The 27,688-nt window shown below is 35.4% G+C and overlaps 1 protein-coding gene across 1 annotated transcript in view; it reads right to left on the bottom strand.

The window, feature by feature from the left end:
- Nucleotides 1-27,688, bottom strand: part of LanB2 (laminin subunit gamma-1) — a 177,533-nt gene that overhangs the window by 114,371 nt on the left and 35,474 nt on the right. The window contains exon 2 of the mRNA XM_085827199.1: nt 21,202-21,506. Coding sequence (XP_085683325.1) covers nt 21,202-21,506 — 305 coding nt within the window. The remainder of the gene's footprint in view (nt 1-21,201; nt 21,507-27,688) is intronic.

Raw genomic sequence — 27,688 nt, 5'->3', positions numbered from 1 at the left:
CCGCCGAAGGGGGGGCGAATTCAAAGTTACCGCTTCGGAAATAACTAAAACTAGTGATTTTCTTTCTTAGCGGGGATGCCTTCTCAATGAGCGCACAGAGAAAAGGGAAAAAAAATTCAAATTCTTCTTAAGTGAATCACATCGAAGGATCTGCCGGCTTTCCTGAAACTAATCTACCCACCAGGAGGTGGGGAGAAGCGGAGGGTCGCGACCTTATCTATCAAACTTGACACGTACGTTTTAGTTTACGTAATAGCATGAGCATGCTTTTGTAGCTCTTTATCATAAGCAAGTGGAAAAAAGAAGATATAGCTTTTTTTAGAGCATCAGTCATTGAGCACGTTTACTGACGTCATGCCCTTAAGACCTAGAAGGCTTTCTTCCTGGTTGTAAAAGCACAGATAAATTTGCATATGATAAAATGTATTAATTTTTAAACGGTATGGTGCGGGTTACAGTATTTTTTAATTGATTTCTGAATGTTACAACTCTTCTAGTTCAACTCTTAGCATCTTCTTCATTTTCAGTGACTTTATTGAAAGTATTTTATCTTAGAGAATAAAACTATTTATCATTTTTAAGAATTAATGATTGCATATCATTTATAGAAGGCTAAAATCAAGAATCTGCATTTTGAAATATCACTCCAAATCAGTGATAATGCAAGTTTGGCGATTTCTCGCAAAAAACGTTGTCAGCTTGGCGATATCTCGCCAAATTACCGAGATACCCATTTACTCAATGTTAAACGGACTTGCTCCTGTATTGTTACTTTTCTGGCATAGCTCGTCTCTTAAGATTTTTCCTTTTACATTAGGCTGCGTTCAGACGGCGGTGGCATAGAGGCGTTGTCGTAAGGGCATAAAATACGGGAATTCCGTTCACACTTGTGAGAACAGGATGTAAGCCGTGGCCAATGAGAGAAGCTAAATTTGCGCATGCGTGGATGTGTCTACAACTTTCCCGCGCTGTTCTCCTGCTCGATTGACTTCCCGCGTTCGCTCTGCTTGTTTTGTAACAGCGAAATCTGTAGAACGCCGCTTCGTTTTTGTTTTAGCTTCGCTCTGATTGGTCGACGCTTATCCCAACGCTTATCGGCGTAAAGTTGAAAACTTTGAACCCTATGCCACAAGCCCTAAACCAGATTTTGTGACGTAGCACAAACTGGTTGCCTTGGCAACCAGTTTGTGGTTTTAACTCAGCTCAGCTTTAACCACTTATGCCTTTTACGCCCTCGTCTGAACGGGGCCTTACGCAGCAAAATACAACAATTTCGCAAATGATTGCGCTAAAATCATCTGCCTATGTACAAAATTCGTAACAACCGATAGTCTGACAAGCAGAATTTTGGATCTTCGAGTACAATGTTGCACCTGGTAACCCAAATTGGTTTTAAAGAGCCTACTTTAAGAAGCATTGCGACTAGCTCTCAACTGCTGAAAATTGTTGTTGAAGGTGAGAAGTCCTACTGCATTCTGTATATACTCCAGAACAGACTATGTGAATTGGTTTGGTTTAGCTTATGATAATAGCAAATCCTCGAGGGCAATCTACCTAAAGGGAGGGATGCCTTCGTGGTTGCACATGGGCAGGGTTTAATTTCTGAAGTTAGAAGTACCGTATTTTAATGGATAGCTGTGAGGAATAAAAGAAAACTAAATAAATAAAATAGCTAAAAATTTAAATAATCAAATTTAAATTGAGACAAAGATAAAGAGAAATCTAATAAATTATTAAATAATTAAATAGAAAACAAAAGTAACGGACTTTGTCTTATTTGGGGCATCGGCTGGAATTACAATTCCAAAGCTAAGGAGCAGCTCAGCCGATCGTCGTCTGAGTTTAAGCCCTCATTATAAGTATAATGCACATTGCACCAATAAAAAGGAGGGGAAAAGTTCTACATTTTCCGTTCTACTGGGTCGATTGACGAAATTCAAATTGCGTTTTTCATGTCTCGAAAACGTGACTTGGGATATATATTAGATTTATATATAGCATTTTCCTAACATAGGTATTTTGACACAAAATCCGACTTTTTCTGAAACAACATGCAATTTTTTTTTCCATATTTCGATTATACAACTCAAAGTATGTTTAAGCATTAAATGTTGTAAAATTTGGCTCGAAATTTACGGAGAAATTCAAAAATTTATCTCGGCGAATTTTTTTCAGTTTCCGCCAAGAATAATTGACTTGACGAACTTCTTAATATATGGCAATCTATTTTCTTTTCCCTTCCATTGTGCAACATCGGAAAAAAAGGCACATCGTTCCTACCTTTTTACATTGTACATGAGCGAAAAAAAAAGTTACATCGTTCCTACTTCCAAACAATTTTAACAAAGTGTCTAAACCACATTTGACGTTATTATCGCTTTTAACAAATATGCCAAACTTCAAAACGCGCTAGTATATAAATTTACGTATATCTTCGAAAATTTTGAATAAAATACTGTAATTTTCTTGCAGGTACGCTTACAAATACGTCTACTTTAAGATGATTTTCAAATTTTATTGGTTATAATTCAAAATTTCTTTCGAAATATTTATAAAATTTATTTAAAAATATAAATTTTAAAAATAAATCATAAAAAGTATTCCAATTTTGGAAGGAACCTAAATTTCGAAATATGAAGGAAGAATCAAAGAAGTTTAGTAAGAAAAGAGATATTAATAAATATATATCAAATTCAACTAAGACTGAGGAGGTAACATTTTGAGAGCTATTTTTTTAAAACTACTCGTGCGATTTTTTACAAAACTTAGCAGTTTGGCATTCTTTGAGTCGTAGAATGGAAATATGAAAAACAATTTACATGTCATTTCAGAAAAAGTCGATTTTGTGTCAAAATACCTATATTAGTACAATGCTATATATAAATCTAATACATATCCTACGTCGCGCTTTCGAGACATAAAAAACGCAATTTGAATTTCGTCAATCGGCCCAGTCGAATGGAAGATATAGAACTGTCCCAGTTCCCCCCCCCTCGCAGTGTACTATTCTAAGGGATGACAATAATACTCGTATGAGAGTTATGGAAGGAAATTTTAACGGAAAAGTGTAGCTTTGAAAATAAAGAGGGAAGAAATTTGAGACTTTCTGATCGCGATGCTCTGTCGATATAATTCTAGCCGTCAAACAGCGATTTTCTCTCAATAAGATTCAGTAGCAACGTAAGAATAAACGCACGAACAGGAACAGCAGTGGTCGCCTCGTTTGGTTACATCATTCAGAAAGTCTACAGGAGCTCCGGAATAGGAGGTCACTAGCGTGGAATGTGCACGACCAGGGTATCACTTTTAGTTCTCTGAGGAACACAAAATTTGCTCGTTCTCACAAATTCGTTACACATCCTGAATAGCAAACCTTTGACATATGATTGGCAGCCTTTGCTTACCTTAAAAGTCTCAACTCCAGTGCAATTCTTGAGTGCGAGGGAAGAACAGGCCTATATTCAGAAGTTAGAATTGATTTTTAGGCATGTTTACTATTAAAACAAAATTTATCTACTTAAATTGTGGTTCACTTACAAAAAGAAGTGTCGAGGCCCTTTTATTTAGGGCTCTGGTGCACTCCGGTTGAAATTATAATTTGTCTCGAGAACTGAGAAATACCGAAGCCGCCGCAATTTAAGCTCTGCACAAGGCGAAAACTACGAAAATGTTCAAATGTTCATGCAGCCAGCCCGGTGCGCATATTTCACAAGTGCACATCAGCGTAGCCACTGAGGGAGGGGTTTCGAAAATGGACCAATGAGCTGCTATTGCTCTTGTGACGCTAAATGTTCCTGCATGTGAGCGTACGTTGTTTAAGCTTTAATTTGCATTTGTTTCGCAGTTATAAATATGTGGCGTAATAGTAGAAATCTTGTAGTGCTCTCGTTTTCTGAATTTAATTAATCGCTGAGATTTCACTTTCGCGATTTTTACTCCGCATTAATATTTGGATTGATGTTCACGGCATATTATGTGGATTAAGAGAATTCAAGAGTATATTTTTTTAATCGAGCTGAGAATGACTGAAAGTGTTACAATTTAGCTAGTATTTTCTTATTTCAGTGCTTGCATTCTTTTGATTTTTAAAGTGTAAGATTCAGAATACATATAATCTGATTATATCCATTGTTAATATTAAAAGTTATATGCGAATAAATTGCATATACTCGTTGTGAATAAGATAAATTCATTCTGTTTGATGAGTATTTCTTGTGTAGACAGTACATTTAAGAGTGAGCAGTTATTAAATGTGAAATTTAACACACTAAATGTATACGAATGCAAATTAGTAAAGTTCGCTTTGAATAAAATTCTGCATTGGTTATTATTATAGAACATCTTTTTCATATAGACTGCAATAAAAAGTGCTGACTTCTATTTACTATATATAATTGGTGTAAATATTTTTCTCATACGCATAGTTTTATGTAAAGATTGCATTTGGGCTCAGATGTTTATCACGTATTTCTTTCTTCGTCTTATTTACCACTTATTAAGTAATATTTCACATCGATATTTTTGCAAAGTCTCCAACAAGTGTTTGTATTTATTTCAACCAGGTAGTGAAATCTTCATAATTGCCTATATTTGATCTAACTTCCCAATGAAAAGTTTCAGCAGCAATCGACGATGCTTTAATTTTGTACAGAAAAACTGCGTAGCAGAATATTTTCAACCATTTTGATTAAATCTTAAAGCACGCGAAAGGTCATGTGACATGACAGAAATATTACTGGATGCTCATTGGGCCATCCTAGAAGCCACTCCCTCGGTGGCTACACAGATGTGCACTTGTGAAATATGCCGCCCGTGCAGCCGCCCCGTCCACCTGGATTCGAGCCCGGTACCAAACTACTAATGTTTAGCCACGCCTAGTGGGCGTCGCTAAGCTACGACTAGTGGGCGGAAAAAATAAGACAAGAATTGAAATGATCAGTAACATCAATGCATAAAAAAATAAAATTTATCATGCGAATTTTCAACAAAACAATTTGAATCACTTTCCAAATATATCTGATGACTTACAAAAACACCAAAATTGTAATAATAAAATCATATTACTAAAAAATACATAGCAGAATTTTAAAAAAGTGATTGAAAATTTTCATTTTAGCCTAAAGCCCACTAGGGCTATTTAAAGAAATAGAATACGAATTTGTGTGTTACATTAATAAAGAATCTACATAAATGTAAGTATATTTCTCACATTGCGATAAAACAACGGTACTTAGAGCCATCAAATTTTGAATAACGTAACGTCTCCACCCGAATATGGACATCTGGAATTTGTTTTATTATCTATTTCATATTTTGTAAAGCATTTATGAGTTTTGTAAGAGGGGGAAAAAAAGAACATTTTTATCTCCAGCGAGCGAGACTGTGTATCGGAAATACTAAAGCAGAGCTTAAATTGCACCGGAGCCTAGCTCTGTACTTCTTAGTTTGGGGAACATATTACAATTATATGCGCACCGGAACCCTAAATAAAAAGGGTCGAGCACTTTTTTATGTAGCTGAAGAATTATTTCAGTAGAAATTTGATCTAGAAAATTGAATTTTTAGCAATAAAATTATATAAAAAATCGCTTATATTATTTAATTACTTTCATCTTTAATTATTTTAATAAATAATTATAAGGTATTTCTCCCACCTTCTTCGCGTGGCTTCGTGGTGTAGTGGTTCTGGCCACGCTGGGCCGGTATTCCAGAGGCCCATGGTTCGATTCCCGGCGAAGGCGATTGCTTATTTTTCACACCTCCTGCTTCCAAAAAATATCTAATGTCTTTAAAATGGCCCTCGAACTAAAAGGGTATTGGATGAGGATTCTCCACACCCAGGATTCGGCGATTGGGTCCCCTAAAAACCCCAGTCGCCCTTTAAAGAGGGGAGTATATAAGGTATTTCTCCCGCTTTACTTTTAGCGTACCTTCGTGGTGTAGTGGTTCTGCACGCGAGGCCGGTATTCCAGAGGTCCGTGGTTCGATTCCCGGCGAAGGCGTTTGCTCATTTTTCATCTCTCCGGCTTTTCCAATTAGCCTAATGACTCTACATAATAACAAATTAATTGTGAATCAATTAAATAATGATTAATAAGCATTAATTATTAATATCAATCAAATAATAATTAATTAATTTGATACTTATTAACGATTTAATTTAAAAATTATCAATGATTTTAACAGTAATTTTATTTACTTAGTTAACTCTTTCCTGACGGTCTTCAATAGGGCTCCGGCACTTGTACTTTTAGAAACTAAGCCCTGTTCTAGAGATATGCTCTTTTTAAATTATCTTGTGATATTGAATTTTATAGTTTAAGTGCGAAGAACACGATATTTAATAAATTAATGTAACACACAAAACGTTGAAAAAATGCTCCTGTGAGTGTAATATGAAATCTGAAAACTTTTAGATCTTTTTTTTTTTTTTTTTTTTTTTAATTTTCATAGATTTTTTAGTAGTTTATATTTTTTTATTTAAAGCTTTTAATAGTAAGCTCTTCGAGATGTTTCAATGATAACTTTTCAAAGACTGACTATAACTGTCCCTTCCCCCCCCCAATGCGAAGCAATATTTTGTAAATATATCCGCCGAAGGGGGGGCGAATTCAAAGTTACCGCTTCGGAAATAACTAAAACTAGTGATTTTCTTTCTTAGCGGGGATGCCTTCTCAATGAGCGCACAGAGAAAAGGGAAAAAAAATTCAAATTCTTCTTAAGTGAATCACATCGAAGGATCTGCCGGCTTTCCTGAAACTAATCTACCCACCAGGAGGTGGGGAGAAGCGGAGGGTCGCGACCTTATCTATCAAACTTGACACGTACGTTTTAGTTTACGTAATAGCATGAGCATGCTTTTGTAGCTCTTTATCATAAGCAAGTGGAAAAAAGAAGATATAGCTTTTTTTAGAGCATCAGTCATTGAGCACGTTTACTGACGTCATGCCCTTAAGACCTAGAAGGCTTTCTTCCTGGTTGTAAAAGCACAGATAAATTTGCATATGATAAAATGTATTAATTTTTAAACGGTATGGTGCGGGTTACAGTATTTTTTAATTGATTTCTGAATGTTACAACTCTTCTAGTTCAACTCTTAGCATCTTCTTCATTTTCAGTGACTTTATTGAAAGTATTTTATCTTAGAGAATAAAACTATTTATCATTTTTAAGAATTAATGATTGCATATCATTTATAGAAGGCTAAAATCAAGAATCTGCATTTTGAAATATCACTCCAAATCAGTGATAATGCAAGTTTGGCGATTTCTCGCAAAAAACGTTGTCAGCTTGGCGATATCTCGCCAAATTACCGAGATACCCATTTACTCAATGTTAAACGGACTTGCTCCTGTATTGTTACTTTTCTGGCATAGCTCGTCTCTTAAGATTTTTCCTTTTACATTAGGCTGCGTTCAGACGGCGGTGGCATAGAGGCGTTGTCGTAAGGGCATAAAATACGGGAATTCCGTTCACACTTGTGAGAACGGGATGTAAGCCGTGGCCAATGAGAGAAGCTAAATTTGCGCATGCGTGGATGTGTCTACAACTTTCCCGCGCTGTTCTCCTGCTCGATTGACTTCCCGCGTTCGCTCTGCTTGTTTTGTAACAGCGAAATCTGTAGAACGCCGCTTCGTTTTTGTTTTAGCTTCGCTCTGATTGGTCGACGCTTATCCCAACGCTTATCGGCGTAAAGTTGAAAACTTTGAACCCTATGCCACAAGCCCTAAACCAGATTTTGTGACGTAGCACAAACTGGTTGCCTTGGCAACCAGTTTGTGGTTTTAACTCAGCTCAGCTTTAACCACTTATGCCTTTTACGCCCTCGTCTGAACGGGGCCTTACGCAGCAAAATACAACAATTTCGCAAATGATTGCGCTAAAATCATCTGCCTATGTACAAAATTCGTAACAACCGATAGTCTGACAAGCAGAATTTTGGATCTTCGAGTACAATGTTGCACCTGGTAACCCAAATTGGTTTTAAAGAGCCTACTTTAAGAAGCATTGCGACTAGCTCTCAACTGCTGAAAATTGTTGTTGAAGGTGAGAAGTCCTACTGCATTCTGTATATACTCCAGAACAGACTATGTGAATTGGTTTGGTTTAGCTTATGATAATAGCAAATCCTCGAGGGCAATCTACCTAAAGGGAGGGATGCCTTCGTGGTTGCACATGGGCAGGGTTTAATTTCTGAAGTTAGAAGTACCGTATTTTAATGGATAGCTGTGAGGAATAAAAGAAAACTAAATAAATAAAATAGCTAAAAATTTAAATAATCAAATTTAAATTGAGACAAAGATAAAGAGAAATCTAATAAATTATTAAATAATTAAATAGAAAACAAAAGTAACGGACTTTGTCTTATTTGGGGCATCGGCTGGAATTACAATTCCAAAGCTAAGGAGCAGCTCAGCCGATCGTCGTCTGAGTTTAAGCCCTCATTATAAGTATAATGCACATTGCACCAATAAAAAGGAGGGGAAAAGTTCTACATTTTCCGTTCTACTGGGTCGATTGACGAAATTCAAATTGCGTTTTTCATGTCTCGAAAACGTGACTTGGGATATATATTAGATTTATATATAGCATTTTCCTAACATAGGTATTTTGACACAAAATCCGACTTTTTCTGAAACAACATGCAATTTTTTTTTCCATATTTCGATTATACAACTCAAAGTATGTTTAAGCATTAAATGTTGTAAAATTTGGCTCGAAATTTACGGAGAAATTCAAAAATTTATCTCGGCGAATTTTTTTCAGTTTCCGCCAAGAATAATTGACTTGACGAACTTCTTAATATATGGCAATCTATTTTCTTTTCCCTTCCATTGTGCAACATCGGAAAAAAAGGCACATCGTTCCTACCTTTTTACATTGTACATGAGCGAAAAAAAAAGTTACATCGTTCCTACTTCCAAACAATTTTAACAAAGTGTCTAAACCACATTTGACGTTATTATCGCTTTTAACAAATATGCCAAACTTCAAAACGCGCTAGTATATAAATTTACGTATATCTTCGAAAATTTTGAATAAAATACTGTAATTTTCTTGCAGGTACGCTTACAAATACGTCTACTTTAAGATGATTTTCAAATTTTATTGGTTATAATTCAAAATTTCTTTCGAAATATTTATAAAATTTATTTAAAAATATAAATTTTAAAAATAAATCATAAAAAGTATTCCAATTTTGGAAGGAACCTAAATTTCGAAATATGAAGGAAGAATCAAAGAAGTTTAGTAAGAAAAGAGATATTAATAAATATATATCAAATTCAACTAAGACTGAGGAGGTAACATTTTGAGAGCTATTTTTTTAAAACTACTCGTGCGATTTTTTACAAAACTTAGCAGTTTGGCATTCTTTGAGTCGTAGAATGGAAATATGAAAAACAATTTACATGTCATTTCAGAAAAAGTCGATTTTGTGTCAAAATACCTATATTAGTACAATGCTATATATAAATCTAATACATATCCTACGTCGCGCTTTCGAGACATAAAAAACGCAATTTGAATTTCGTCAATCGGCCCAGTCGAATGGAAGATATAGAACTGTCCCAGTTCCCCCCCCTCGCAGTGTACTATTCTAAGGGATGACAATAATACTCGTATGAGAGTTATGGAAGGAAATTTTAACGGAAAAGTGTAGCTTTGAAAATAAAGAGGGAAGAAATTTGAGACTTTCTGATCGCGATGCTCTGTCGATATAATTCTAGCCGTCAAACAGCGATTTTCTCTCAATAAGATTCAGTAGCAACGTAAGAATAAACGCACGAACAGGAACAGCAGTGGTCGCCTCGTTTGGTTACATCATTCAGAAAGTCTACAGGAGCTCCGGAATAGGAGGTCACTAGCGTGGAATGTGCACGACCAGGGTATCACTTTTAGTTCTCTGAGGAACACAAAATTTGCTCGTTCTCACAAATTCGTTACACATCCTGAATAGCAAACCTTTGACATATGATTGGCAGCCTTTGCTTACCTTAAAAGTCTCAACTCCAGTGCAATTCTTGAGTGCGAGGGAAGAACAGGCCTATATTCAGAAGTTAGAATTGATTTTTAGGCATGTTTACTATTAAAACAAAATTTATCTACTTAAATTGTGGTTCACTTACAAAAAGAAGTGTCGAGGCCCTTTTATTTAGGGCTCTGGTGCACTCCGGTTGAAATTATAATTTGTCTCGAGAACTGAGAAATACCGAAGCCGCCGCAATTTAAGCTCTGCACAAGGCGAAAACTACGAAAATGTTCAAATGTTCATGCAGCCAGCCCGGTGCGCATATTTCACAAGTGCACATCAGCGTAGCCACTGAGGGAGGGGTTTCGAAAATGGACCAATGAGCTGCTATTGCTCTTGTGACGCTAAATGTTCCTGCATGTGAGCGTACGTTGTTTAAGCTTTAATTTGCATTTGTTTCGCAGTTATAAATATGTGGCGTAATAGTAGAAATCTTGTAGTGCTCTCGTTTTCTGAATTTAATTAATCGCTGAGATTTCACTTTCGCGATTTTTACTCCGCATTAATATTTGGATTGATGTTCACGGCATATTATGTGGATTAAGAGAATTCAAGAGTATATTTTTTTAATCGAGCTGAGAATGACTGAAAGTGTTACAATTTAGCTAGTATTTTCTTATTTCAGTGCTTGCATTCTTTTGATTTTTAAAGTGTAAGATTCAGAATACATATAATCTGATTATATCCATTGTTAATATTAAAAGTTATATGCGAATAAATTGCATATACTCGTTGTGAATAAGATAAATTCATTCTGTTTGATGAGTATTTCTTGTGTAGACAGTACATTTAAGAGTGAGCAGTTATTAAATGTGAAATTTAACACACTAAATGTATACGAATGCAAATTAGTAAAGTTCGCTTTGAATAAAATTCTGCATTGGTTATTATTATAGAACATCTTTTTCATATAGACTGCAATAAAAAGTGCTGACTTCTATTTACTATATATAATTGGTGTAAATATTTTTCTCATACGCATAGTTTTATGTAAAGATTGCATTTGGGCTCAGATGTTTATCACGTATTTCTTTCTTCGTCTTATTTACCACTTATTAAGTAATATTTCACATCGATATTTTTGCAAAGTCTCCAACAAGTGTTTGTATTTATTTCAACCAGGTAGTGAAATCTTCATAATTGCCTATATTTGATCTAACTTCCCAATGAAAAGTTTCAGCAGCAATCGACGATGCTTTAATTTTGTACAGAAAAACTGCGTAGCAGAATATTTTCAACCATTTTGATTAAATCTTAAAGCACGCGAAAGGTCATGTGACATGACAGAAATATTACTGGATGCTCATTGGGCCATCCTAGAAGCCACTCCCTCGGTGGCTACACAGATGTGCACTTGTGAAATATGCCGCCCGTGCAGCCGCCCCGTCCACCTGGATTCGAGCCCGGTACCAAACTACTAATGTTTAGCCACGCCTAGTGGGCGTCGCTAAGCTACGACTAGTGGGCGGAAAAAATAAGACAAGAATTGAAATGATCAGTAACATCAATGCATAAAAAAATAAAATTTATCATGCGAATTTTCAACAAAACAATTTGAATCACTTTCCAAATATATCTGATGACTTACAAAAACACCAAAATTGTAATAATAAAATCATATTACTAAAAAATACATAGCAGAATTTTAAAAAAGTGATTGAAAATTTTCATTTTAGCCTAAAGCCCACTAGGGCTATTTAAAGAAATAGAATACGAATTTGTGTGTTACATTAATAAAGAATCTACATAAATGTAAGTATATTTCTCACATTGCGATAAAACAACGGTACTTAGAGCCATCAAATTTTGAATAACGTAACGTCTCCACCCGAATATGGACATCTGGAATTTGTTTTATTATCTATTTCATATTTTGTAAAGCATTTATGAGTTTTGTAAGAGGGGGAAAAAAAGAACATTTTTATCTCCAGCGAGCGAGACTGTGTATCGGAAATACTAAAGCAGAGCTTAAATTGCACCGGAGCCTAGCTCTGTACTTCTTAGTTTGGGGAACATATTACAATTATATGCGCACCGGAACCCTAAATAAAAAGGGTCGAGCACTTTTTTATGTAGCTGAAGAATTATTTCAGTAGAAATTTGATCTAGAAAATTGAATTTTTAGCAATAAAATTATATAAAAAATCGCTTATATTATTTAATTACTTTCATCTTTAATTATTTTAATAAATAATTATAAGGTATTTCTCCCACCTTCTTCGCGTGGCTTCGTGGTGTAGTGGTTCTGGCCACGCTGGGCCGGTATTCCAGAGGCCCATGGTTCGATTCCCGGCGAAGGCGATTGCTTATTTTTCACACCTCCTGCTTCCAAAAAATATCTAATGTCTTTAAAATGGCCCTCGAACTAAAAGGGTATTGGATGAGGATTCTCCACACCCAGGATTCGGCGATTGGGTCCCCTAAAAACCCCAGTCGCCCTTTAAAGAGGGGAGTATATAAGGTATTTCTCCCGCTTTACTTTTAGCGTACCTTCGTGGTGTAGTGGTTCTGCACGCGAGGCCGGTATTCCAGAGGTCCGTGGTTCGATTCCCGGCGAAGGCGTTTGCTCATTTTTCATCTCTCCGGCTTTTCCAATTAGCCTAATGACTCTACATAATAACAAATTAATTGTGAATCAATTAAATAATGATTAATAAGCATTAATTATTAATATCAATCAAATAATAATTAATTAATTTGATACTTATTAACGATTTAATTTAAAAATTATCAATGATTTTAACAGTAATTTTATTTACTTAGTTAACTCTTTCCTGACGGTCTTCAATAGGGCTCCGGCACTTGTACTTTTAGAAACTAAGCCCTGTTCTAGAGATATGCTCTTTTTAAATTATCTTGTGATATTGAATTTTATAGTTTAAGTGCGAAGAACACGATATTTAATAAATTAATGTAACACACAAAACGTTGAAAAAATGCTCCTGTGAGTGTAATATGAAATCTGAAAACTTTTAGATCTTTTTTTTTTTTTTTTTTTTTTAATTTTCATAGATTTTTTAGTAGTTTATATTTTTTTTATTTAAAGCTTTTAATAGTAAGCTCTTCGAGATGTTTCAATGATAACTTTTCAAAGACTGACTATAACTGTCCCTTCCCCCCCCCCCCAATGCGAAGCAATATTTTGTAAATATATCCGCCGAAGGGGGGGCGAATTCAAAGTTACCGCTTCGGAAATAACTAAAACTAGTGATTTTCTTTCTTAGCGGGGATGCCTTCTCAATGAGCGCACAGAGAAAAGGGAAAAAAAATTCAAATTCTTCTTAAGTGAATCACATCGAAGGATCTGCCGGCTTTCCTGAAACTAATCTACCCACCAGGAGGTGGGGAGAAGCGGAGGGTCGCGACCTTATCTATCAAACTTGACACGTACGTTTTAGTTTACGTAATAGCATGAGCATGCTTTTGTAGCTCTTTATCATAAGCAAGTGGAAAAAAGAAGATATAGCTTTTTTTAGAGCATCAGTCATTGAGCACGTTTACTGACGTCATGCCCTTAAGACCTAGAAGGCTTTCTTCCTGGTTGTAAAAGCACAGATAAATTTGCATATGATAAAATGTATTAATTTTTAAACGGTATGGTGCGGGTTACAGTATTTTTTAATTGATTTCTGAATGTTACAACTCTTCTAGTTCAACTCTTAGCATCTTCTTCATTTTCAGTGACTTTATTGAAAGTATTTTATCTTAGAGAATAAAACTATTTATCATTTTTAAGAATTAATGATTGCATATCATTTATAGAAGGCTAAAATCAAGAATCTGCATTTTGAAATATCACTCCAAATCAGTGATAATGCAAGTTTGGCGATTTCTCGCAAAAAACGTTGTCAGCTTGGCGATATCTCGCCAAATTACCGAGATACCCATTTACTCAATGTTAAACGGACTTGCTCCTGTATTGTTACTTTTCTGGCATAGCTCGTCTCTTAAGATTTTTCCTTTTACATTAGGCTGCGTTCAGACGGCGGTGGCATAGAGGCGTTGTCGTAAGGGCATAAAATACGGGAATTCCGTTCACACTTGTGAGAACGGGATGTAAGCCGTGGCCAATGAGAGAAGCTAAATTTGCGCATGCGTGGATGTGTCTACAACTTTCCCGCGCTGTTCTCCTGCTCGATTGACTTCCCGCGTTCGCTCTGCTTGTTTTGTAACAGCGAAATCTGTAGAACGCCGCTTCGTTTTTGTTTTAGCTTCGCTCTGATTGGTCGACGCTTATCCCAACGCTTATCGGCGTAAAGTTGAAAACTTTGAACCCTATGCCACAAGCCCTAAACCAGATTTTGTGACGTAGCACAAACTGGTTGCCTTGGCAACCAGTTTGTGGTTTTAACTCAGCTCAGCTTTAACCACTTATGCATTTTACGCCCTCGTCTGAACGGGGCCTTACGCAGCAAAATACAACAATTTCGCAAATGATTGCGCTAAAATCATCTGCCTATGTACAAAATTCGTAACAACCGATAGTCTGACAAGCAGAATTTTGGATCTTCGAGTACAATGTTGCACCTGGTAACCCAAATTGGTTGAACGCCGCTTCGTTTTTGTTTTAGCTTCGCTCTGATTGGTCGACGCTTATCCCAACGCTTATCGGCGTAAAGTTGAAAACTTTGAACCCTATGCCACAAGCCCTAAACCAGATTTTGTGACGTAGCACAAACTGGTTGCCTTGGCAACCAGTTTGTGGTTTTAACTCAGCTCAGCTTTAACCACTTATGCCTTTTACGCCCTCGTCTGAACGGGGCCTTACGCAGCAAAATACAACAATTTCGCAAATGATTGCGCTAAAATCATCTGCCTATGTACAAAATTCGTAACAACCGATAGTCTGACAAGCAGAATTTTGGATCTTCGAGTACAATGTTGCACCTGGTAACCCAAATTGGTTTTAAAGAGCCTACTTTAAGAAGCATTGCGACTAGCTCTCAACTGCTGAAAATTGTTGTTGAAGGTGAGAAGTCCTACTGCATTCTGTATATACTCCAGAACAGACTATGTGAATTGGTTTGGTTTAGCTTATGATAATAGCAAATCCTCGAGGGCAATCTACCTAAAGGGAGGGATGCCTTCGTGGTTGCACATGGGCAGGGTTTAATTTCTGAAGTTAGAAGTACCGTATTTTAATGGATAGCTGTGAGGAATAAAAGAAAACTAAATAAATAAAATAGCTAAAAATTTAAATAATCAAATTTAAATTGAGACAAAGATAAAGAGAAATCTAATAAATTATTAAATAATTAAATAGAAAACAAAAGTAACGGACTTTGTCTTATTTGGGGCATCGGCTGGAATTACAATTCCAAAGCTAAGGAGCAGCTCAGCCGATCGTCGTCTGAGTTTAAGCCCTCATTATAAGTATAATGCACATTGCACCAATAAAAAGGAGGGGAAAAGTTCTACATTTTCCGTTCTACTGGGTCGATTGACGAAATTCAAATTGCGTTTTTCATGTCTCGAAAACGTGACTTGGGATATATATTAGATTTATATATAGCATTTTCCTAACATAGGTATTTTGACACAAAATCCGACTTTTTCTGAAACAACATGCAATTTTTTTTTCCATATTTCGATTATACAACTCAAAGTATGTTTAAGCATTAAATGTTGTAAAATTTGGCTCGAAATTTACGGAGAAATTCAAAAATTTATCTCGGCGAATTTTTTTCAGTTTCCGCCAAGAATAATTGACTTGACGAACTTCTTAATATATGGCAATCTATTTTCTTTTCCCTTCCATTGTGCAACATCGGAAAAAAAGGCACATCGTTCCTACCTTTTTACATTGTACATGAGCGAAAAAAAAAGTTACATCGTTCCTACTTCCAAACAATTTTAACAAAGTGTCTAAACCACATTTGACGTTATTATCGCTTTTAACAAATATGCCAAACTTCAAAACGCGCTAGTATATAAATTTACGTATATCTTCGAAAATTTTGAATAAAATACTGTAATTTTCTTGCAGGTACGCTTACAAATACGTCTACTTTAAGATGATTTTCAAATTTTATTGGTTATAATTCAAAATTTCTTTCGAAATATTTATAAAATTTATTTAAAAATATAAATTTTAAAAATAAATCATAAAAAGTATTCCAACTTTGGAAGGAACCTAAATTTCGAAATATGAAGGAAGAATCAAAGAAGTTTAGTAAGAAAAGAGATATTAATAAATATATATCAAATTCAACTAAGACTGAGGAGGTAACATTTTGAGAGCTATTTTTTTAAAACTACTCGTGCGATTTTTTACAAAACTTAGCAGTTTGGCATTCTTTGAGTCGTAGAATGGAAATATGAAAAACAATTTACATGTCATTTCAGAAAAAGTCGATTTTGTGTCAAAATACCTATATTAGTACAATGCTATATATAAATCTAATACATATCCTACGTCGCGCTTTCGAGACATAAAAAACGCAATTTGAATTTCGTCAATCGGCCCAGTCGAATGGAAGATATAGAACTGTCCCAGTTCCCCCCCCCCTCGCAGTGTACTATTCTAAGGGATGACAATAATACTCGTATGAGAGTTATGGAAGGAAATTTTAACGGAAAAGTGTAGCTTTGAAAATAAAGAGGGAAGAAATTTGAGACTTTCTGATCGCGATGCTCTGTCGATATAATTCTAGCCGTCAAACAGCGATTTTCTCTCAATAAGATTCAGTAGCAACGTAAGAATAAACGCACGAACAGGAACAGCAGTGGTCGCCTCGTTTGGTTACATCATTCAGAAAGTCTACAGGAGCTCCGGAATAGGAGGTCACTAGCGTGGAATGTGCACGACCAGGGTATCACTTTTAGTTCTCTGAGGAACACAAAATTTGCTCGTTCTCACAAATTCGTTACACATCCTGAATAGCAAACCTTTGACATATGATTGGCAGCCTTTGCTTACCTTAAAAGTCTCAACTCCAGTGCAATTCTTGAGTGCGAGGGAAGAACAGGCCTATATTCAGAAGTTAGAATTGATTTTTAGGCATGTTTACTATTAAAACAAAATTTATCTACTTAAATTGTGGTTCACTTACAAAAAGAAGTGTCGAGGCCCTTTTATTTAGGGCTCTGGTGCACTCCGGTTGAAATTATAATTTGTCTCGAGAACTGAGAAATACCGAAGCCGCCGCAATTTAAGCTCTGCACAAGGCGAAAACTACGAAAATGTTCAAATGTTCATGCAGCCAGCCCGGTGCGCATATTTCACAAGTGCACATCAGCGTAGCCACTGAGGGAGGGGTTTCGAAAATGGACCAATGAGCTGCTATTGCTCTTGTGACGCTAAATGTTCCTGCATGTGAGCGTACGTTGTTTAAGCTTTAATTTGCATTTGTTTCGCAGTTATAAATATGTGGCGTAATAGTAGAAATCTTGTAGTGCTCTCGTTTTCTGAATTTAATTAATCGCTGAGATTTCACTTTCGCGATTTTTACTCCGCATTAATATTTGGATTGATGTTCACGGCATATTATGTGGATTAAGAGAATTCAAGAGTATATTTTTTTAATCGAGCTGAGAATGACTGAAAGTGTTACAATTTAGCTAGTATTTTCTTATTTCAGTGCTTGCATTCTTTTGATTTTTAAAGTGTAAGATTCAGAATACATATAATCTGATTATATCCATTGTTAATATTAAAAGTTATATGCGAATAAATTGCATATACTCGTTGTGAATAAGATAAATTCATTCTGTTTGATGAGTATTTCTTGTGTAGACAGTATATTTAAGAGTGAACATTTATTAAATATGAAATCTAAAGCACTAAATGTATACGAATGCAAATTAGTAAAGTTCACTTTGAATAAAAATTCTGCATTAGTTATTATTATAGAACATCTTTTTCATATAGACTGCAATAAAAAAGTGCTGACTTCTATTTACATGTATAATTGGTGTAAATATTTTTCTCATACGCATAGTCTTATGTAAAGATTGCATTTGGGCTCAGATATTTATCACATATTTCTTTCTTCATCTTATTTACCACTTATTAAGTAATATTTCACATCAATATTTTTGCGAAGTATCCAACATGTGTTTGAATTGTTTTCAACCAGGTAGTGAAATCTTCATAATTGCCTATATTTGATCTAACTTCGCAATGAAAAGTTTCAGAAGTAATCGACGATACTTTAATTATTTTTCGACCATCTTGCTTAAATACTAAAGCACGCAAAGGTCATGTGACATGACAGAAATATTACTGGATTCTCATTGGTCCATCCTAGAAGCCACTCCCTCGGTGGCTACACAGATGTGCACTTGTGAAATACGCGCCCGGTGCACCCAGACTATGTGAAACAGCATTCTTCCATGCTAAACCACCTAGCTACATAAATATTTGGCGGCATACAAAGTTCGTATGCTACAGATTAATTGTTTAATTTTTCTATTTTGGCAACTAAGCGCGATTACCATTTTAACAAGAAAGGATCTAAAACTGCCCTAATATTCGAGGCAATATAAAAACGCGCACTACTAAATTGCCTTTCTAGGGCTCTAAAAGTAAACACTGACTACATCCAAAAGCAATAATAACATTTTACTGTGTTTTGTATGTAATAAAAATGCATACTAGTTATAAAAACTGTAGAAAAATTTAACAGCATGGTAATGCAGCAATTTTCGAATACGAATCCATATTCTGTATTTGATACAAGCTTTCTTGAATTTGATATAAGCTTTTTGTTATTTTCTTGTATCTGATACAAGCTTTCGAATGTCAAAAGCTACAAAATAAAGAGTGTGTGTGAAGAGGCATTGTTTTGCTTGCCTATCATCATACTTCCCTTTCACTTTTCCTGCAGCTTTAGTGCTTAGCGGTATAGAAACGTAGCTACGAAGTTAAAAAAATCTACCTACAGAGACTAGAAATATAGCGAGGTTTACGTGAATTACAAATAAGTGTTAGTACTTTTATGTTTTGCAGTTGATTACATACTAAAAATCAACAATGGAATTCTGAAAAACATCAGAGCACATCTGTGAATTCGCTAAGTGTTGCTTGTGAAATATTTTTTTTTTTTTTTTTTTTTTTTTTCTTTTTACCTATGTGACTGAAACAAAGTCTTTTTAATCTCATAAATGTGGAAAACAAAATCTTTTTACATAATAATAAGTCAACGAGTTCTTTTAATCTTTCCAAATTTCCAAAACAAATACATAAGAAAGCTGACTTTCATTCTCTGATTCCATCATCTATTAAAGGGATGGGAATTCTGCATTAACTTAAAAGAATTCTAAGATTTTTTTCACTCGCAGTTCATTTAAGCGTAATATACGAAAAAAATAATCAAAAATAGAGGTAAAAGGATCAGGAACAATTTTGATTTAATTTTGCGTTATTACTCATACTTGCAAATTAATTAAGAAAATATAATGTTCACAAGTAAGATATTTATAGCAGTATAAAGACTTGCATACGAATATTTTCTCATCCGAATTTAAACCATACTATTTGGCTGGTGTTGCCACAACGACTATCAACACTTATATCGCAGTACTGTTTTGTATAATCTTTACGTGAACTTGTTATTCATAAACGAAGAGTGTGTGTGTGATTATGGCAAAGCTTCGAGGGCTATCTGCCTAAGAGGAAGGATGCCTTCGTGGAGGACTTTCTAAGGGTGGTGCGGCGAGGTGTATTTAATTATGGCAAAGCACACTGGGGCTATCTGTCTAAAGGGAGAGACGCCTTCGTGGAGGACTTTCTAAGGGAAACTGGCTCGTATACGCGTTACACATGAGGAAAACCACGAAAACACCCATGCAGCCAGCCCGTTCGCGGGATTCGAACCTCGGACCGAACTACCAGTGTTCAGCGAATTTACCGCTCGGCCGCTGGTGGGCCCCTTTCTAAGGGAACCTGGCTCGTATACACGTCACACATGGGGAAACCCACGAAAACGCCCATGCAGCCAGCCCGTTCGCGGGATTCGAACCTGGGACCGAACTACCAGCATAGGCGAAGAATTCATATTCAGATAAAAATATACTTATTAAATATCCCTGATTATTTAATTGACTTCAACTGCGACTAAAAATGCACTACACTTTGATTTGGGTTAATTTCATTTCGTTTGTACATGAGTTTATGCGCATGATAACTTCTATAAAAACTGAATAATTCTAGTAATAAATTTGAAACCACAGTAAAAATGTGTTACATTTTAGAGCAGTAAGCTAGACCTATATTCATATTTTCCATAATAAGGTAGAATAACCATTAGAAAATTAAATAAACCTAAAAAATATGAAGTGACACTGTGTTCCAACATTCTAGCATTTTTAAAAACTGAGTTACAATGCTTTGGACTTAAACCTATTAGTAATCTTCCAACTACGCAATTTTGACTGCAACAGTTTAACCGTGAAATATTGCAAACTTCATAAAAGATCTTTGCGGAAAATTCACAATATATTAAAAAAAAAAAAAAAATCTGAAATGTTTCAGATTTTAAATAACGTCTAAAGGGGCATTTTTTTAACGTTTTGTGTGTTACCTATATTTATTAAATATCATGTTCTTTGCACTTAAACCATAAAATTTAGTTCAATAGCAACGTTGCAAAATAATTTTAAAATGAGCCTATCTTTCGAATTTCCGATACACCGTTCGATGCGCTGGAGATGAAAAGGTTTATTTTTCGCCGTAGAGTATTGCCATTGCTCGCTTTTAAATCGTTAAGTTTGTTACTCAAAAATTCGTTAAAGTTTTACAAAATATGAAATCGATAATAAAACAAATTCCAAATTTGGGATTTCAGATGGCGCTTTTCTCAGTAGGATTACGTCATTCAAAATTATATGGCTCTAAATACCGTTGTTTTATCACAATGCGAGAAATATACATACATTTATGGATTTTTCATTATTTAATTTCTTCAAATATAATGAAGAATTCTAACATTTTGTGGCAACAGTTTGAAAAGTGAACCGACATTATAGTAGCCTGACGCAAAATGCAAAAACGAAAGTAATAGTCCTTCGGGACTCAGATTCCTTTGGACTAAAAAATAAATAAATAAAATACTTCCCCCCCCCCTGAACTTAAGGAATCGTTTCGAATATGCTAAGCTTTTCAAAATATGATACGAATATTGTTTCAGTAAGCTTTGCCTTATTAAAAATAAAATGTTTCAGCTGCTCACCTGTAAAACAGGATTGTTGTCATAATCAACATACGCAGATGGACGTCCTTCCAAAGTACTAAAAGCGACGTTGCCACCAGTAAGAGGAGAAATATCACTGAATTCTGTAGTACACAACGCTTTAGTTTCATCACCATACGTCGTAAAGAGAGAGACGTTCACGCCATATGTTGACTGGCAGGTAGCACTGTAATATTGATAAGGAATCCATTCACCATCTTCGCTGGTTCTTTTATAAATGGCGAAACTCTCAGGACGGCTATTATAGAACTTCACACGGACATACGTGATGTCGAAGGATTTACCTGTAAAATAAATGTGAATACTGTAATGAATTATACTTATTCACACGGAAAAAAAAACTGAAAGTTTCAGATTTTACATTACATCCAAAAGGACTTTTTTTAACGTTTTTTGTGTTACCTTTACTTATTGAATACCATGTTCTTCGCACTTAAACCATAAAATTCAATTCAACAGCAATATCGCAAAATAATTTTAAAATGAGCATATCTTTAGAATTTTCGATACACAGTCTCGCGCGCTGAAGATAAAAATGCTTTCTTTCTTTCTTTCTTTTTTTTTTTTTCTGAACAGTGTTGCCATGAAACGCTTTGAAATCGTTGGGTTTCTTAATCAAAAATTCGTTAAAGTGTTACAAAATATGAAATCGATAATAAAATAAATTCCAAATTAGAGCTTCCAGTTGCCTATATTCGGTGGAGGATTGCGTTATTCAAAATTTGATGGCTCTAATACCTAAAAATGTTTGCTACCAATCGGTAGCAAACATTCAGCAATCGGTTTTTGGCAAACAAGGGTACCTACATCTAAGTGCCGTTGTTTTATCACAATGCGAGAAACATGTATACATTTATGCAGATTCTTCATTATTTAATTTCTTTAACTATAATACAAGGCAATAATATTTGGTGGCAACAATTTGAGAAGTGAACCGGACATTTAAAGTTTTCGACTCAAAATGCCAAAACGAAATTATTAAACCCAAACGGGCGTCCCCCCCCCTCCATTTACACACACATATACGTTTTGAGAGCGTATATGTGTGCTAAAGAATATAAAAACACAGTATCTTCAGAATTTCTAGTAAGCTGTCTAGCGCACTAGAGATAAAATGAATTATTTCATATTTTGTGCCAAATTAATAAAATTTGCATTAATAAATTCAGCGATTTCAAAGCTGACATTACGCAAAATATAAAACATTTGTACTTCGAATTTAATTAGAAAACTCAGCGATTTAAAACAAATGCGTTGCTAATAGCCGAAATAAAATATTTTAAACTTCTACAGAATAGTGTGCTGCCATTCGGCAAAGAGAAGATATTTAAATTTGCCTTTCAAGTTTGTCTCATATTGCTTAACAAACAATTAACGATAATAAACTTAGTTATTTATCTCCATTATTATTAACTATTAGCCGGACGCGTTACTAGCTGAGCTTATTAAATCATTATATATATTTTCTTTTTATAACAACTATTTTAGTGGGCGACGGCCAAACAGCTAATTAGCTAAAAATTATAGAACATTTACGTGCAATTTTCGAGGAAGCAACCGAGAATGAATAAGTGATTGAACCATTTTTCGATACTTATCACAGACTTAAAATTCAAAACGTTATTTGTTTTAGAGTCAATGGTTTTGATTTGGGTGGAGAATTTTGCGTCGAGTTTCAAGTTCGTTCTTTTATAGTTGATAAAAACACTTATTTCGTGAATATTTCCTTGATAGAATACAGAAAACATAAAATCATCAGCATCGTTAATCGAAGTTTGAATTAAAAGTGGAGAATATATAATTTACATGTATCGCTTTCTAGATATTTAAATGCGTGTTAAGTTGGTAAACCGGATGTCTTCTAGACTGATTAGAGATTCGTGCAGGAAGTTTGATTGAAGCCACTGGGTATCATCGTGTGAGAGTTTTCAATCAAAACTGGCAACTGTGTAATTTAACTATGCTACAATCTGATATTTAACGAAAAAGATACTTATATGACAGAGCCTTCTTGTATAATATACCTAAGTTACAGAAACGTAGAGAAGGACAAATTCATGTCAAAATTTAAAAAGTTGTCAATTAATTAATTAAAACGGTTAAATTTTTATATGAATATTCTCGCTTGCGGATTACGACTACCGAAAAAGAGGATAATCTATATAAAGAAGAATGTGTGTTTGTTCGCGATTAACTCAGTCACTACTGTAGCTATCATCACCAAATTTTCTGGGTCCTGGAAAAGGTCGACGACCATTCCCCCCCCCCAAAAAAAGCTAAAAGCAGAGATATTAATTAAAAACTCTGAAAAAGCTAATTTTCGCCCTCAATTTTCAGAGTGGCAACAGTCTCGCATACTGGAGATAAAAATCTGTTTTAATTCGAGAAGTGTTGCCATTGCTTGATTTCAGATCGTAGAGTTTGTTAATAAAAAATTCCTAAGTTTTACAATGAAACAAAAATAGCATTGTCAAACATTAAATACATTATTCCCGATTCCAAAAATTAATGGGAAGATATTTCGATAATTCCCATCTTCGTATGACTTTCATCAGCCGAGATATTAATTAAAAACTCTGAAAACACTAATTTTCGCACTCATATTTTCGAGTGGCAACAGTCTTGCGCGTTAGAGATAAAAATGCTTTATTTCGAAAAGTGTTGCTATTGCTCGCTTATCAAATCCTAGAGTTTGTGAATCAAAATTTGTAAGTTTTACAAAATCTATACACATAAAGAAGAGTGCCTGTTTGTGTGTTTGTTCGCGTTATTGATTTCTGATCAATTATGATCAATTTTTTGCCACATTTAATCGACTAAAACTGAATATAAGAGAAATATTGAATGGAACTTGAGCTTTTACAACCATTTGATTAGAAAGAAGAAAATAATTAAAAACTGCATACCATTGTTGCTGATATAATGAGAGAGAATTAGTTTATTTTTCTATCGAAATTTTTTCTGTGGGTTCCATATCGCATCAGACTGAAAAATGTATGACTATGAATCGTATTTTCTGTATCATTATTACAGAAGAATTACAGCGGTAACTTTCTCTTTGTTGTTAGATACATCACTCCCAATCTAACCTAACTGCTATCGGGCACTTTTGCTAATATTAATATACGAGTATAAAGAAAAAAATATTAATTCGCATAGCAATTTATGAATATCGCTACCAATTTTGTAAACAGATATAGATACTTAAGTGAAATTAAGTGAAATTATATGTGAAATCATTGTATTTTTGTGTATAACGAATGTAACATGTAAAGCTTGAGCAAAACGATGCTCTGGCGGGAAAAATAAGAATACAGGGTCAAGTCTATTTAACATTTAGCAAATAGCTATCTCGCTACAGGAGCTAAGAAATCAAGAGAAACGATTGAATTAAAGTGTAAAAGGAAAATTATTTAACTCTTTCGCATTGGTAGAGGCCAAAATCTGTTTCATTCAATTATCTGAAACGCCCGTATAAATGTATTTTTGTTGGAATGGATTTCCTACCCCTTGCCAAGTAGAAAGCTTCAGCGCTAACAATAACCTACTTAAGTAAAGCGACAACTTCTCTCTTGGGATCTTCATACGTTTTCACCACTGTGTGCGTTTTTCCTTAGGACAGGTTTGCAACTTCCGGCATTGATAGCTAAACATTGACGCCTAAACAAAGGAGAAAGAAGTTGCATTCAAATAACAGAACTTTTAATCGCTTCAAAAGAATGATTGGCATAAGATTTAACAACACCGAAAAGCAATGGGGAAAACACGAAGTAGAAAATAATTCAGGCGACCTGCCGATGTCTGAATGGTCGGGCGGTTTGGGCGACTTCGATGTAAAAGTGTTAACAGTTAGATAGCGGAAAGAAAGTGAATATAATAGCACGTGATTTAAAGTTGTCATATTCTACATTAGCAACAATTCTGAAAGCCAAGGAAAGAACTCAGGTAGTTATTAAGGGTTCTGAATCTTAGAAAACCTACAATTATAACCAAAAGCAGCAGGGACCCATTCATGAGATGGAGAAGTTGTTTATTTGGATGGAAGATTTAAACAAACAAACCCAATCGTAAGTCTTCACACACTGCAATGGAAGAAGCTTGATTCAGACTTTAACCCTTTGAGACACAAAACGCCCAGACAAAACGCTTTTATTCGAACAATCACAACCACCCCAAAGCGGCTGAGACTGCGATGTTGTTTTCTTCCCTCATCCTAAGATATGTAGTAACAGGAGCTACTTCCCCAAATGCACTGTATCAGCTTATTGCAGACAGCTTGTTCTAGAAGGCTAAGGGAAGCTTCCTTGTTAGCAAGTAGAAAGGATGTCATCTGAAAATCTTATCGGTCAGTCGGATTTTTTTTTCTTATTTATTTTCATCTATGAAAAAACGTTTTCATATAGACACGTATTCCCGAACAAAGCTGTTACTTCAATGTTACAGCGTCACAAAAATTGGTTTAGGGGTTTTGGCTTTAAGTTCGGAGATTTTTAACTTTATGCCGATTTGGTATAAAAGTCGACGAGCGAACTCGCGAAACTAACTGTGCAGGAGAACACAGCGGGAAAGCTGTAGACACAATCCTCACGTATGAGCAAATTTAGTTCCTCTAATAACTGGCTACATCTCGCAGACGTGAACGGAACTCCCGCATTTTATGCCTTATGACTAAGCCTCTATGACATTTATACCACCGTTTAGGCTCCGTTCAAATGGTGGTTTAAACGTCGTAACTGTTTTAAGCCGAGCTTCGTTGCTAGGTGCCCAGACATTGCTACGTTACAAAATCTGGTTTAGGGATTTTGGTATACAGTTCGAAGTTTTCAACCTACGCCGACTTGATATGAGTTCATTAATCAGAGGAAACGCGGGAAACCTATTGAGTGGGAAAACAGAGTGGGGAAAGCATACGCAAATCCAAGCATACGCAAATTAGCTTCTCTAATTGGTTACAGCTTTGATCCTCTCTCGCTGTTGTGAACGAAACTCCCGTATTTTATGCCTAACGACTAAGCCTCTAAGACATTTATACCACCGTCTGAAGAGAGCATTCGATTTTACGAAGAGAGGGCTTAATTTTTCTTTAAATGGCTAGTTAGATCCACCAACTATCATGTCTATAATTCAATCGCAAGATCAAAGAATCATTGCCGCGCAGACGGTATACTGGTTAGGGGAACCTACAGCGGTACCAAAGGGCCTGGGTTCGAATCCCGGAGAAGGCATGAATGTTTGTAAATGTATAGTGTCTTTGCGGCATGGGGGCACTCTTAAATATATGGCGTGCTGAAAGTCCTCTCGTGTGGTTTGGTGGAAGGGGAGAGGGGTGGGAGACCCTCGGACCCCCCCCTGTGATGCTATCCCTCAAAATGGGGTGGAAGTAGAAGTCCAACCTCTTTGAGGCTTGGCAACCATTCTTCCATGAAATACACGAACAAGACAACACCACCAACATCGAAGAATCGTTAGGGTTACAGAAAGATATTGTCACTGTGAGATAAAGCAGAATCCTTAATAAAATACAAAAGGTGGATTAAATACAAAAGATTTAGCAAGAGAAGCTCCTTTGATAGGCCCGCTGCATCTACGGAATACATCCCCTGAAACAAGAGTGTCAGAAAAGACAACAAAAGACTCTTTTGAGCATGAAAAACTTTAAACAAATAAACAGCTGATGAAGGAACTGCAGCATCTGTAATTAACATAAACTGTAAACTGTAGATTCCACGAAGTCCACGTGTAGTCCTCCACGAAGGCATCCCTCCTCTTAGGCAGATAGCCCTAGTGTGCTTTGCCATAATTTAATATACACACACATACATACACATACGTACGAGTTTTGAACGTCTATGGGGGATTATTCAATTATGGCAAAGCACATGAGGGCTATCTGCCTAAAGGGAGGGATGCCTTCGTGTAGGACTTTCTAAGGGAAACTGGCTCGTATACACGTTACACATGAAAAAAACCACGAAAACGCCCGTGCAGCCAGCCCGTTCGCGGGATTCGAACCTCGGACCGAACTACCAGTGTTCAGCGTCTTTACCGCTCGGCCGCTGGTGGGCTTTTAGAGCGTCTAGAACGAAACATTTTGGGACATGCATTCAGTTTGAAATCTTTCCTCAAGAACGAAGTATCTAAGAAAGAGTGTGAGATTCGAAAATTTCTTCTTTTCCAAATATGTTTTCTGCAATAACAAATGGCTGGAATTGTTTTTAATAAATTTATATATATATATTTAATAACACACAAAATGTTTAAAAAAAGTCCCTTTGGATGTAATTTAAAATCTGAATCATTTCAGATCAGATTTCAATTCAATAAATAAAATTACATCTTCCGATTATGATTTGAATATCAATAAATGCACTGATAATAAATGTGTAGATAATATTGGTCGTATTTTACAAGAATTGGTTGTTTAAAAAGCAAGAAAAATTGATACAGAAGAAAGCACAGTTCAGTT

Source organism: Stegodyphus dumicola, chromosome 11 (genome assembly GCF_044657685.1).
Source record: "Stegodyphus dumicola isolate Sdum_Otavi_A_Nest chromosome 11, ASM4465768v1".
Classification (NCBI taxonomy): Eukaryota; Metazoa; Arthropoda; class Arachnida; order Araneae; family Eresidae; genus Stegodyphus; species Stegodyphus dumicola.
Note: the sequence above shows the minus strand (reverse complement) of the source record. Positions and strands in the feature narration are given on the sequence as shown.